Source organism: Takifugu rubripes, chromosome 11 (genome assembly GCF_901000725.2).
Source record: "Takifugu rubripes chromosome 11, fTakRub1.2, whole genome shotgun sequence".
In the NCBI taxonomy this organism is placed as follows: Eukaryota; Metazoa; Chordata; class Actinopteri; order Tetraodontiformes; family Tetraodontidae; genus Takifugu; species Takifugu rubripes.
The window spans coordinates 11,520,373-11,534,503 of NC_042295.1; the positions used below are offsets into that span (position 1 = coordinate 11,520,373).

The 14,131-nt window shown below is 43.0% G+C and overlaps 3 protein-coding genes and 1 non-coding gene across 4 annotated transcripts; 3 read left to right on the top strand and 1 right to left on the bottom strand.

Annotated features, from left to right (window-relative positions):
- The first annotated feature begins 698 nt into the window (after positions 1-698).
- On the top strand, positions 699-3,913 carry proca1 (protein interacting with cyclin A1). The gene is made up of 4 exons (XM_029844427.1): positions 699-1,404; positions 1,488-1,620; positions 1,886-2,020; positions 2,110-3,913. Exons 1-4 carry the CDS (start codon positions 888-890, stop codon positions 3,746-3,748), a joined length of 2,424 nt encoding a protein of 807 aa, XP_029700287.1. The 5' UTR covers positions 699-887; the 3' UTR covers positions 3,749-3,913.
- A 1,636-nt stretch (positions 3,914-5,549) lies between these two features.
- Positions 5,550-8,808, bottom strand: LOC101079674 (dehydrogenase/reductase SDR family member 11). The gene is made up of 7 exons (XM_003968541.3): positions 8,566-8,808; positions 7,233-7,442; positions 7,069-7,163; positions 6,764-6,893; positions 6,208-6,300; positions 6,055-6,120; positions 5,550-5,969 (listed from the first exon to the last, which is right to left on the bottom strand). The coding sequence occupies exons 1-7, from the start codon at positions 8,695-8,697 to the stop codon at positions 5,928-5,930; spliced, it is 768 nt and encodes a 255-aa protein (XP_003968590.1). The 5' UTR covers positions 8,698-8,808; the 3' UTR covers positions 5,550-5,927.
- An 824-nt stretch (positions 8,809-9,632) lies between these two features.
- Positions 9,633-12,091, top strand: ca4b (carbonic anhydrase IV b). The gene is made up of 8 exons (XM_011608559.2): positions 9,633-9,742; positions 9,847-9,891; positions 9,975-10,139; positions 10,225-10,370; positions 10,449-10,541; positions 10,726-10,792; positions 11,036-11,199; positions 11,485-12,091. Exons 1-8 carry the CDS (start codon positions 9,685-9,687, stop codon positions 11,662-11,664), a joined length of 918 nt encoding a protein of 305 aa, XP_011606861.1. The 5' UTR covers positions 9,633-9,684; the 3' UTR covers positions 11,665-12,091.
- Positions 12,092-14,043: 1,952 nt separating this feature from the next.
- On the top strand, positions 14,044-14,129 carry mir142 (microRNA mir-142). The gene has a single exon (NR_105286.1). It is a non-coding gene; the product is annotated as a microRNA mir-142 (primary transcript).
- The last annotated feature ends 2 nt before the right edge of the window (positions 14,130-14,131 follow it).

Genomic DNA, 14,131 nt, shown 5'->3' on the forward strand with positions numbered 1-14,131 from the left:
TTAGAATCAGCACAATTCTATAGTTACAAACAGAAGAATACACAACAGAAATGTGTATATGCAGAATGAAATGAATCACCAAAGGAATGACCTCAAATAAAGAACAATAATTCACTTTTTACAATATTCTTTGTGTAATAAAAGATTCTAATAATATATAATGATTATTTAAGAACATTTCCTTTTGTCATGATTTTCTCTATTTGCCATCATCGCATGTAAGAATCAAACAGCTGATTCTGATTCCGAATTGACCCCCTTCAGTGGTGCCACAGGGGCGCCTCAGTGGGTGGGTTGCGTGCGACATTGTCAACCTTTCTCTACATTCCACAGTGAAAGAGTTCCTACATTGTGATTTAGGTCATTGCCATTTCACTGGCTGTTTTGTGGCATCTCCAATCTCCTAGGTTGGCAGAGTCACCCCATGCCTGTTGCCATGGGAAGCTGGGAGAGCTCAGACCTCCTCCGTGCGTTTTCCCAAAGTAAATCTCCACTATTCTGTGCAGATGGGGGCTGGGAGGTAACTGGCGGTCATCTCTCTCTCTCTCTCTATCTCTCCTGCCATCATTCTCTCTCTATTCCTCTAGCTTTTCCCCCTGCAATTATCTCGCTCTCTCCGTTCACCTCTATCTCTCTCTCTCCCTTCGTCTATCTCTCTCGCCCACTGATTAACCCTCCCCTCTCTGTCAGATTCTCCGCAACACTTGGGCACATAACGGATGGAGATTATAGAGGTTAAAGTGGGTAGCTCCTCCCAGTATTTCCAGTTGTCGTATTAATAATCACACCACTGGAACATCGCCTTAAAGGTGGGAGGGCGCACGCAGAGCGCGAGGATTCCGAAAGGAGCTGTCTCCGTTGCGCATGGTGCTGAAAGTACCGCCGTCATGTGGTCGATTTTCTTCGTCTTTCTGTCCTATCTTGACAGAGATCTCGTCAAAGCTGGCATCCCAAACCGGGCAGTGGACGCCGAGAAGGAGACCAAAGAAATGTTCTCCTCGCTCAACGGCACCGTTTGCGCAAAAATGCTAATCGACGGGGGGAATTTCCTGTACCGGGTATCGGACGGAGTCGAGATCGTGCAATCGGTTGTGAGTCCGAGTGGGAAGGTCGTGAACTGCTCGGTTCTGGTAAACCAGATGCAAGTAAAATCATTCATGCGCAAGTGCAAGTTAGGGCTGAAAGTGCAGGAAGCCGCGCAGCAAATGGACGCGCGTTTTGCGCACATGGGTGAAGCCAAACTGATGTGCCGGGAATTCAAAGAGAACACAGAGCGAGGTGACATGATTGAAGATGACAATGATCACTCCGAGAAAGTTTTTAAAAGGTCAAAGAGAGGCTTCACTTATCCTGGGACCCTTTGGTGCGGCGCTGGAAACACCGCAGATCATTATAACCAACTGGGTAACGTTGCATTTCCTAACGCACGCAGAATATAAAGCTGACCAGTTATCCGTGTCAAACATACAATGACTTTCCTCGTGCAGGAGAATTTGCGGAGACAGACAGCTGCTGCCGGATCCACGACCACTGCCCCCATGTCATCCACGCCTTCTCTTCAAGGTTTGGCTACACCAATTTCAAATGGCACTCCATCAGCCACTGCGACTGCGATGAGAAGTGAGTGACAAACACATAGTGTTTGGCGATTCTGGCATCAATATTGATGAAATATCAATAGATCAATAGAAGTATATTCTTAAACTATTTGATACTGACTAAATTAATAGAACTCTTTAAGGAAACATGCCTAAAAGGGTCTACACAGGTGATCTGTAGGTATCACTTAAACACCAAAAACAATGGCTGCAGTCTTTGTGATGTGATAAATGTGAATATTTATGTATTTATCTTAAAAAGGAAATCTGCTCTGTCTTTTGTGCAGCCTGAAAGCCTGTCTGAGGAGAGTCAATGACACGTCTTCTAGGGTTGTCGGTCAGGCGTTCTTCAATGTCATTGGTGTACCTTGCTTTGATTTTGCCTATGAAGAGCAGTGTGCAGAGCGGCACTGGTATGGCCTGTAAGTACCAGCCTTTCCTCTACCCTCTAAAGAAAAAAACTACGTTTTTAGAAGAAACATAAATATTTCCCCCCTCCTATTTCTCTTAGGTGTAAAAGATATGAAAAGTTTCCCACTGCGGTGCTTAAAAAGGCAGTCCCCTACGACTACGGGGGCATCGACATCATCGATAAGTTGCCGTTGCCTACCTCCAAAAAGACAGATCCGCAAAAAGAGGAGAATGAAGAGAGCGCGAGTAAGGCACAGTCCAAGATATCGGGCCCGGAAGAGCCTTCGCTCACAAATGTCGTGAATGCCGCAGAGGATTTCATCAAGGTCCTCGCCACTGTGTCCACCTCCCAGAGCTCCACCACCAGCTCGGACAGAGGTGAGACGCAGAGCTCAGAGAAGAAGAAGAAGAAGAAGAGGAAGAACAATGGAAAGAAGAAAAATGACAAAAAGAAGAAGGGAAGAGGGAAGTGGAGGAAGAGCAGGAAGCAGAAAGCAGAGGCCGGTAGTAAAGCAGATGAAGGAACTGCAGCTTCAACCTCTGGCGGCAAAGGAGAGGTCAAAGGTCTGAGCACGTTCATCAGTGAGACGCACGGACATGACCTGTCAAGAAAACACGTGAACACTGAAATTGAGCCTGTCAGAAAAGAGGAGCCCTTAAATGAAGTTATGAAAGATGAACCAGTCATTATCCATGATACTGTTTCCATGACATCAATTCCTGCATCCCAGATGAAACCAGAGGCCCCGACAGAAATCCCACGTTCCAGCACCACGACTGGTCCCCCACAGAGGATGAAAATTAGACGGCTAAAAGAGAGGAAGAGGACCATTCCTTTTGCTCAAAAAATTCCAGTGAACGTCACTGAGGTCGCTGCCCAAACACCCATGACAACAACCAGGGTGTCACAGCCCCAGCAACTAAGTGCTGGGGAGGACGCTGAAAACCAGTCAGGCACCAGCAATGCCGGGTTGCCCAGTGTAAGTCCTAAAGTTAAAAGGACCAGGTCGAAGGAGAGTGGAGAAAGAGAGTGGAGGAAGAAAAGGAGAAAAGACAGCTCTGCCTCTCCCACTGTGGCTGCTCCCAAGGAAAACAACCCAGCAGAGCATCTGAAAGCGATCCCTCTTACGGAGGCGCCCACTGAGCCCTCCGACAGGAACATCGGGAGGACCGTCGTCCGAGATGTGCCTTTGAACACCTCCTTCAGCGTTCTGAAAACACAAAAGCTGAAAGCGAGGGCTCTGGGGAGCAGCCAGAGGAAGGCCATCCTGTCTGCTGCAGGTCAGAAACCTTCTCACACTCTTGACAGTCTCATTTCTCCACCCCCACAGACCTCCGAGTACAGCCGCGCGCGAGTCGCTGCCCCCGGCGTGCCCACGGAGGAAACGCAAGCTCACACTGAACGGCTTTCACCCACCATCACAAAGGCCCCTTCTGTCACCAAAAACAGACACAGGCACACCATCAGAGGGCAGAGAAGATCGAGGAAGAGAACCAGACCCTCTGCTGCCACTGACGGAGTTTCTGTCTTCAAACAAACCGAGCAAACAGCAGCAGCATTCACGACCACGTTTCCCGACATCGCCGCCACCAGAGAGCCAGATTTGCAGCGATCTGGCAAGATTACCGCGAGCACCTCTGCAAGCCCCGTCCTGAGCCCCGTTCAGCTCTCTGTCAACAGACTTCAAGCGCAATTCAACAGGAAGAAAAGGAGGAAAATGGCGATGAGGCAACAGTGAGCCCAGCAGCGCAACAGAAAAAAGAAAAGTTAGCGTAGGACCTGCTCCTCAACGAAAGTGTTTGAGATTCAAAAACATTTAAAATAACCTTTTTGTGGCTCGGCACACGAATAAATTGTGTGAGAATTGTGTTTATTCTGCACACATTGGAATAAAATTACCAAATGATCATAAACGTGTCCAGTGTCACCAAATGGAATCACTTTATCTGATAAACAAATAGGCCGGTTTTGAATCCACATACACACACTTTTAATACAAATGGAGGAAAATAAACTCCTCTTCACGCCCTCATGCACAGAAATAAGCTACGGCCTATGTTCTGAAAATCTTCTGCTAAGTGGAACTTTGGCCCTCCCGATTGTGGTTTTAATACAGGTCACATTCTTCACAAAGATTAGGTGTTCACTTTGCCCATTAGGCTAATTTCACCTCCCGTCTGGGGCGGAACACCTGACGCAGAGGCTGAAATCCTCCAGGTCAGGCGATTCTCACATGGGTGGGTAAGAAGAGCTGATGTGGATAAATTTGACTGGCTGTGATGCACACTTAAGCGGCCCATCAGACATGAGCACCGCTTTTTGGCAGATGAGAAGCTTTTTGGCTCGCTCACATTTAAAATCTCATGATTATCTTTATTCCACTGAACTTGATATGACACAGCCTTTCTGTTTTAACTTTCTGAAGATCTTGGAAAACACCCAAGTATTCAGGGCAAAATGGCAGAATGAGTAACTCGGGCAGATCTGTGAGCATTTCTCACAGTGAGAAAACCGAGATGGAATTTTCCACCAACATGGCTTCTTGCTGGTTTTATCAGCATCACACTCTCAGGAGCTGGAAAATATTGTTTAACCTTTGTCATGGAGGCATTACAGATCCTATTTCTACCATAGAAAGTTCATATTAGAATACATTTAATATCTCAGTGCTCTTCCTGTTGCAGTTAATGGCTGGTTTGAATGTGAGAGGTGCAGTGGATATAAAATAAAACACCCAGAATTAAAAAATTACTTTACAAAAACCATTGGAACATTTTTCAAACGGCTGCTGACTTGTTTCTCCCACCTTTGGGTGTTGATGAGGGCATTGACCAAACTGTATAACTGCTTTGGAAGCAGAGTACTGAATAAATTACACAGTTCAGGGAGAAAAACACAAAACAAGGGTCTCGTCTGTGGTGGAGGTGTGCACCAGCGGGAGGAGTGTGGCATCTTGTTAGAGAAGCATCCAATAATCAATTGTTTTTTCCAACACGTGAAATGGTTTATTGATTTGGAGAAGCAACCCTGCAGGGGTTAAATTGGCTGGACTACAGTTGATGGATGAGGATGAGCAATTTTCTGGAATAACAGAAAATTTTTTTTTTTAGTCAGAGAACGTGTAACAAATAAAAGATCAATGAAATACACATCAAAATCTACGTTTTAAAAGTGAAAATGTTTTTAATATTTTACCTTTTTTAAACGTCCGAACAAGGTCTGAACGTATGCATTTGTGTTATAATCTTTTTAGAAAAGCTCAAGTTTCATATTAAGGAGGACCGCTATGACGCTATGGTGACCCCTGGTGGCCAAAGCCTGCAGTGACTGATTTGCATGTAAGATATGCAGGCAAACTCTTAATTTAAAATACGTTGTTTAATAATACCTACCAGGAGGTAGTCCTGCAATAAAACGTCCATTTTTTCTCTTTTTCCAAAATCTATCAATAATATAAGAGTATATCAGTGACAATAACTTCCACCACAACATCTATATCATTAAGAACCGACACCATTAGAAGCATAGACCACACAGTATTGGCTGCTGCTGAGACACGTAACTGAGATTTATTATATTTTCACAGATTATGATAGTTTGTGACAATAACCCTGTTGTAAACATGATCAAAAGAATGATAAACAGAACAAATAGTGAATGGTCAGGTAGGTCAGAGCAAGGTCAGCAACTGCTAACAAATGCTGCTTTTTATATCTGTCAATAACCAACGTATTTGGTCTCTTTTTGCCTGTCAACCGGTCTATATTTGTAAAATAATTAGAAGCAAATTACGTGAAATAAATTAGCTTTTTTGTGAATTCTTTCAGTTCATGAAATGTTTAAAAGCACTATCACAAATCTATGTTGTAGTGTCTCGGATGAGCTGTTGTATTGACCATAACTCCCATGGTGCATCACTATGACACCTGCTCCACAGGCCGCATCTGAATGTCACCAATCTGAAGGCAGAGAAACGATTAGATTATCTGTGAGAGCAAAGTTTGGAGCCAAACAAAAACACTTGTGTTTGCAGAATCTGTATACCTGCACATGCGGTGGGGAACTGAGAACGTATATGACAGCATTGGCGACATCGATGGCTTGCAAATTCTGTAAAAGATGCAGACAATATGTACAGTTTGTGCTTGAACATATAGAATAGAAGTTGCATGAAGGGTACTATATTGATAACGTCACCTTAAATTGAGTGCTCAGAGCAGCAGCTTTGTCAGGGTCGTGACTGTACTGTCTCAGTGCAAATTCTGTTTCCACTAGACCAGGAGAAATACCCTAAAGAAAAACCAGAATCAATTAGAATTACATAATCCTGAAACCTGGTGTCTCACCAAAAAAGCTGCTATTTTGGAGGGGAGGTTCTACTGCTGATATGTATTCAGTGTGAAACCAGCAAGTAACTACAGAAACCTTTGCCCAGCCGGCCATCAGCAGGGGGGTCCCCCTACATGAGCCTGGTCCTGCTCAAGGTTTCTTTCTGTTAAAGGGGAGTTTTTGCCACTCTTGCTTGTTTGGATTTAGGCCCTGGGAGTCTGTAAAGCGCCTAGAAACAATTTTGATTGTAAAAGACGCCGAGTAAATAAAGATTGAGATTGATTTAGGATCACATTCTAGCTCCTTGAACATTTAACTGAATACAAGTGTTGATGGCCTCTTTGAGTGGTTTAAGGACTTGCACAGTTGGCTAAAAATCGCTAGCAAAACACAGACTAAAAGCCCATCCAGCATAAACGCGTACAGTGACTCGGATGAGGGTGTTTGCTTCCCGCAGCTCCTGCCTCAGGCCCTCCGTCAGGGCCGTCACAGCGTACTTGGTGGCGCTGTAGAAATGTGTGTCAGCGACGGGAACAACCCGATGTCCACTCATGCTGAAACAGATAAGAGAGTATGAGTGGTGGTGAAGATTAACCAGGTTAAGCTATGTGGTTTAATGTGTGTCAATCATTGATACTTGACAAGTTTGGTCTTTGAACGCAGCATTGATGATTGATTGATTGATTGATTATTTGACCAGTTGCGTCTGAGTTCAGACTATTGCGTCACCTGTTTATATGTATGATGTGGCCGTCGTCGACCTTTCTTTCCTTCATGGACTGATACGCCTCACGTGTACATACACACAACGCAAGAACGTTTACCTGCAGAACACGGCACAAAGCTTGTATTTTCTACCATCCAGCACTAAGTCATGAATCCAAACCTCTTACGTCAAACATGTTCTTCCAGCCGCTGGTTTTGCCATTTAGCAGCGGCTCCGAATGAGCCAAACCGGCGTTGTTGATGCACACGTCTACACCACCGTATTCGGCTTTGATGGCAGCGAACATGGCCAGAATCTCCTCCTCGTTGCTCAGGTCACATTTGAACGGGATCAGAACACCACTGTGGCCCTGGTGTTGGCACTCAGTGGACAGTTTCTAGGGAAAAACACATGTAAAGCAAACTTTTGGATAGCTTTAAATAAGACTCGAGTGTTCATTCATGCTTAATGTCATCTTCCATGTAGTCAAAAATAGTTTTAATTTCTTTATTTTGATTTTAAGAGAGACTGCTGTAAATTACCTTTACTAATAGACAGTGACATCAGGTGACATATTCCATTAAAACTTTTGGACATTCTTTTATTCACGTGTGATTATAAATTTTTGATCATATTTCACTTCCGGTTCTGGGTTTAATTCTGCATCCTCCTCCAACTACAGTCTTGCCTTTGAGTCACACACGTGAAACTGGGAATTTCTGAACATGATATACTAGATATTATACAACTCCAACAGTTGTGGAGTAAGTCATATTTATTTATTAAACCACAATATAAAAATAAGTAATAACTATTACTTAATAACTCTTAATTAATAGCTTAAATAACAGTTATTAAGTAACACATTCCATTGACTACATCAATAATTACAGGCGTTATCACAGATAAATAATATAGAAAGCTTTTGTTTATGAGTGCTGTAAATATCCTTGATATATATGTTATAGGCCGATCAATGACCATGTCATCTTTGACAAACACACCTGTAATTATTGTAAAACCAGAGACATTTACAGGACAGGAGCACAAAAGGGGGACACATATTAGACAGACTAACAAACTAAAACACATAAATATAATATAAATCTCATAATTATGGCCCTGCACCATCACATGCAACATTTGTTTTCAGATTAGGATTTAGGATTGTGCATTTTTTTGTCTACTGTGGAGGGGAACGTAGACAGAAACTCCAGTGATATAACATGTTGATAAGAAATGGGACGCACGTGTTTTTGTTGCATGGCCAATAAAATACAACCTGGGTAACTTCTATATTACATAATTATGCAGCTTTTTTGGCCATATTAATGGTTTTGCATTATGCACAGCAATAAAAGAAACCCACAATTTAGTCTGTTAACCTAAAAGCAGCATTTGCGTTTGTTTGGATATTGAATTGAATAATAAAATAAACCAATATCTTTACAACGACTCTTGCTTTTGAAACTGCTTTTTGTAACTGTTGTCTGACATTAATCCAGCATTTGCGCACCAACCTGGATTTTGTCAACCTCTCGGGCACAGCCCACCACCTTCAGACCGGACCGGACCAGCTCTTTGGCGATAGCCGCTCCGATGCCGACCGAGGCTCCGGTCACCAGAGCCACTCTGCCGCGCCATCGGTCCATCTTGGTCAGACATGAAACATGAAACTCACGTCGAAGTCCAAAACTTTTACGCCTCAGAACATGGGCAGGTTCGCTGAGTTTGCGCTGTATTTCCTGTCACGTGATGTAACTGCCGCGCCCCTTCCGCAGACCCTGACTGCAAACTTTGACGTCACTTTCATGTATTTTGTGTTTTCTGCTCTCTCCCATGTTCGAGTTCCATCTAAAATGTAAAAATAACAAAGAACATGGAACTCGAACATGGGCTAAGAACTGCAGGTGGGAAATATATGGCTAAATATTCTGAAATAATTACAAATTATTCCCATGACATTTACCACTGATTCGTTTTTCCAACATTCTCATCATCGCCACCGACCCGCAGATAAAAATAAAATCGATCTTTCTCAAAGGTCAAAGATGATTTAATCGTGCCTATCAACTCAGTAGTCAGCAAACAAAATGCAAATTTACTCAGCATCACATAGCATATGGTGACATCCTTTGGTTCATCTTTGCACAAGCTGTGTTTTTCCTAAACTGTAGAGCTTGTTTGCTTTTAAGGAGTCTGACAAATGAATTGTTGGCAATAAACTGCATATAAGTAGCATTTCTACCACACATCCATCAGCATTTGTTGTCAATGACATTGTTATCACGAAAATAGCCTTTAACCTTTAACTCTTATCTTAGTGTGTATACATACATTTTATTTGATGTACCTACAGAAATGTAGAGGAACCTTTCAATAGTCAGTACCTGCAGGGTGAACCTTAGCATGACCCCACAAGGGTCTCTTTGAAGTCTTTGTTTTTAGTTCAAACTCTGTTAATAAGACCATAGCCATTATCTAGTGAGTATCAGTGCTCAGATATGCTGACAGAAGTCATAAAGTAATGTGTTGTGGGCGGGATTGATGTTGAAGGTGGGTGAAGGTGGGTCGTTACGTCTTATAACAGGCTGTTTAGGATTTGGAATTGCGACGGTCTCGGCAGATCCACACTGAAAATGCAGTTTCTACTTGTGGTTTTGTCTGCATTAGCTGTCACGGTGGTCTCTGGGGAAGGTATATCATTTTTTTTAAATTAATTTAATCGGATCCATTCTTCACTCTATTGCAGAAAATTACCTATATCTGTATTAGAGATTAAAGGTGTCCTTGCATTTTAGGTTGGTGCTACCAGCCCCAAGTGTCTTGCAATGACACTTGCAGAGGTAGGCCCTAATGTCTTAAAAACAGAAAAAGGAAGGCAACAAAATGGATTATTGATACTTTTTTGATGACTTTTTTAAAACAGGTCCAGCACAGTGGGGAAGAGTGTCAGCGCAGTGCAGTGGGAGATCACAGTCTCCAGTCAACGTTGTAACCAGGACAGTGTTACCAGACGGGCGGCTCACACCTTTTCAGCTGACCGGCTATCAGAACGTCTTCGATGGTCTGCTCCTAAACAACGGACACACCGGTACATCTTCTATGGATTGCAACCTATCTTTTATGGATGGATTTCTTTGAATCTATTTTGAGATTCTAGCTTTGTTGTTCCCTAGTTCAGTTGAATTTGCCCACCAGTATAAAAGTGAAAGGGGGGAATCTTCCTGCAACATACAAGGCGCTTCAGCTCCACCTGCACTGGGGCACAGACGGAGGCCCGGGTTCTGAACACACCATAGACGGAGAACGATACCCCATGGAGGTATGAAAAGCTCAAGAGCGCGTCTGTAACAACAGCATGTTATTCACATGGGTTTGAACCATTTTGCGTGCTGTTTAGATGCACATCGTCCACATAAAAGAGAAATATCCCTCAATATCTGAGGCTTTAAAGGACCGCACAGGAGTGGCAGTGCTGGGATTCTTCTTCCAGGTGATTTTACTTCCTTTAACCTTCAGAAATCCAATTTTACAAATCAGTTTCAGTTTAAGATAAAAAATATAGCGAATAAAGACAGCTATTGAGTAAGAAATGTACCAAATTGACACATTTTAAATATTAAACTTGAGAGATGATTCAATAGTAGCGACACATTATTTTTATTTATTTGTTTTAGGAGTCCAGGTCTGCTAATGCGAAATTTGTTCCCTTCATAAACGCTCTGAAAAACATCACCCAACCCAGTAAGTGTTTTTCCGCTCTATCGGAAACAATAAACCGCGTTTAGGGTCAGAATGAAGTGCAATTGCTGGGAGATAAAAGTGTCATAAATACATGTCCATGGAATCTGCAAATCAACTAGAATGATGCTGCACCTTGAACCTGCTCAGTGGTCAACAATGTATCTCCCAGCAGAGCGCTTAATTGTCCCGCCGTGTTAATATTTTATTTCTTCAATTTTTCATTATTTTATTTTATTATGTCAGCAAACAGCACAACACTAAAGGGTGTGACCCTGGAGATGTTTACCCCTCCTCAGAAGAACATGACCAAGTACTTCCGCTACGATGGCTCCCTCACTACGCCCAACTGTGCTGAGGCTGTTGTCTGGAGTCTGTTTGAATATCCTATTCCACTCAGCAGAGAGCAGGTATTTATGATAGGTTGGACTGTCAGAAGAATATATCAATGAAATAACTTTCACACATATATATAAAAAAATACAAAAGAATATCAGTGTATCTCATTAAAGTTCTGAGTATCAGAAAAAAATGTGTTTTCCAAAAGATGATATGTTGTTAGATTAGATTAGATTAGATTCAACTTTATTGTCATTACACATGTCACAAGTACAAGGCAACGAAATGCAGTTATTACCCGAAGAAATCAAAATAACCAACTCCTGTGATGACTGTTTCCTGGGTTTCCCCCTCAGCTCGTTGCGTTCTCGCAGCTTCAGTTTGCCAGTGGCCAACGGATGGTGGAGACGTACAGGCCGGTGTTGCCCTTAAATGGACGGCAGGTGTATTACTCTGGAGGCCAGGTCGCCGTGCTCAGCTCTGTGGTGCTCCTCACCTCCGTGCTCTGCAGCGCATTCTCCCTGCAGACTGTTTGATCAATCGCATGTGGTTGGACACTGTTGCCCCCTAAGAGTATTGTGATGTGTAAATAAGATGTAGATGTAACTTAAATGTCTGATTGATTGAATGATTGATAGTTTTCCATATATAAACACCACAGATGTTCATGTTTGAAGCAGTAGCAAAACACATGAGGATGATGTACAGTAGCTATGCTATCTCTTCTGATACGACACATTATTGTGCTTCCTTCCTGTTTCATGGAGGTTAATCATTTAAACGAAACGCACACATCTGCATGGGTTACGCTGGGTCACGCTTACTGGAATTAAAGTAATTCATACATAATATACGATCCATGCACGGTGTTGTTAATGTTGTTAATGTTATTTTCTGAACTCCCGCGGGGCTTTACTGTGGACTGTGGTCGCATAATTAACCTTTATTAAAGCAAGAGTATTTATTCTTATTTGTTACTTCCCACTCACGCCGGACTTGCAAAGACCGGAGGTGCACGAAAATGTCAGTTTCATCCCCCCGCCCCTGCAGAACAAGTGGGTTTCTTTCTGTCACAATCCACTAAGCGGCAGCACGAAACAAGCGATCAGGAAGTTGAATTTCTCTTTTCTGGGCTCCATTTGAGGCCTGCAGATTTGGTGTTTGTCTTAAAGAGAAACGTTCTCGAATTATAAGGTAGATAATCGACACTGTGTGTCTTTGCATCCACATTGCACAGTAACAGTTCAAGTCCCTGCAGGTGATCAAATGTCAAAAGTAAAACATTATTTAATTATCCCTCAGTGATGAGCAGGGTGGATAATACCCACAGCCATTAGATAGCACGCTTGTTCCTGGCACACTGGCTCTATCTATATCACTTTAAGTAGCCAAGGAGATCACTGAGGAAATAATCCAGCGTTGTACAGGAATAGAAGCCTGATGCAACCACACCGTCTAGTACAACAGTGCTGAGTGAGCATGACACGTGTGGGATGCACAGTCATGCCGGCCGGCAGCAGTGGACTGGTCTTCTTGGATAAGAGAAAGGCTGAGTCATTCATTAAATATCACACCTTTAAGTGTTTGAATATGCACTTTAGGGTCAGATCATGTTAACGAAAATCCCGCGTTCATGAACTATTGAAGTTTCAGCGCGTCTGTCTGCCTCCACCCTTCCGCCTTTAACTCACAGGACATCTTCAGTGGGTCTGTGCATGCCACATCCCATCCCCCACTTCCTCTTAATTTACGCGGTGTGACTCTGAGGTTTGGGTTGACATGGCAACAGAGGACACAGGCCCGCGTCAATTTGCAAAGTTTCTGTTGTTGCAAGCATGTTGCACGGTTGCACCACCATCCCCCACCCACAGCCCAAGACCCACACACATAAAGGACTTCTTAGAAAAAGGACTGACGGTGGCGCCTTCCTGTAATCTACCCAGAGGTTTCGCTAAAGTTGGAAATGGCGCCATTTGTTGGAACAAACATTTAAGGCCTGACATCTGTGAGCTGGCCTTGGTCGGCCAAACAGCCCGCGAAGCTGGGATGCAGCAGTGGTTAAAAACTGCACTGTGAGGAACGCTGCTTTTGGGGAGAAATGGGGCTCCTACACATCATTATTCCAGCAATCAGTAACAATTAGAGTGTTTTCTGTTTTAAAAGCAGGTAATTATATGTGGGTGGAGGGATGAGCTTACAGTTGTTGTCAGGGGAGTCAGGAGGAACAACATGGCTGCACCTGCATTTGCGGTGTGTAACTGCATGATGGTGTGTGTGTGTGTGTGTGTGTGTGTGTGTGTGTGTGTGTGTGTGTGCGTGTGTGTGTGTGTGTAAAGTATCTACTTCCTAAAATGCGAGTAAACTTTTAAAGCATTTGTTTTAATAGTGATGGTAACTGTATCCATGTGACAAGAAAAGAAAGGTATATGATAACTTTTATTAGAAATACTGCTCAGAAATATAGAAATGTGAGTGTGTGTGTGTGTGTGGGTGGGTGTAAGAGAGAGGAAGAGAGAAAGAGAGAGAGAGGAAGAGAGAGAGACTGTTTTAACTCTTCCTGTGTTAATCACGTGGCTCCAGCAGGGTTAATAAAAAGGTCATGTTCACTTTGACTTTCCTTCTTCTTCGGAGTCCAAATTCTGGTAAGACGGAACGTCGCACACCTTGAAATTACCAGCGCGGCGCATTTGCTCTTGCGTTGTCTTTTTCTCTAATGATTTTCTCTAATGATTTCTCTAATGATTACTAGTAATATAGGAGTTCTTGCGACAGAATTCCAACCTTTATTCAGATATTGTGAATGTGGATGATGATGATGATGATGGTAATGATGATGATGATGAACATGTTTCTCTCAGTTGGTGATACATTATGTCCTCAGCTCTCAAGACAGATGAACCAGAACCTTCTGATGTACAGTGCTGTCACCCATAAAGTAGAAAGCACTACTAAACTATTCTACACAGTGTAGTGTTTCCTACTTTATGGATGAGTGCACTGTTG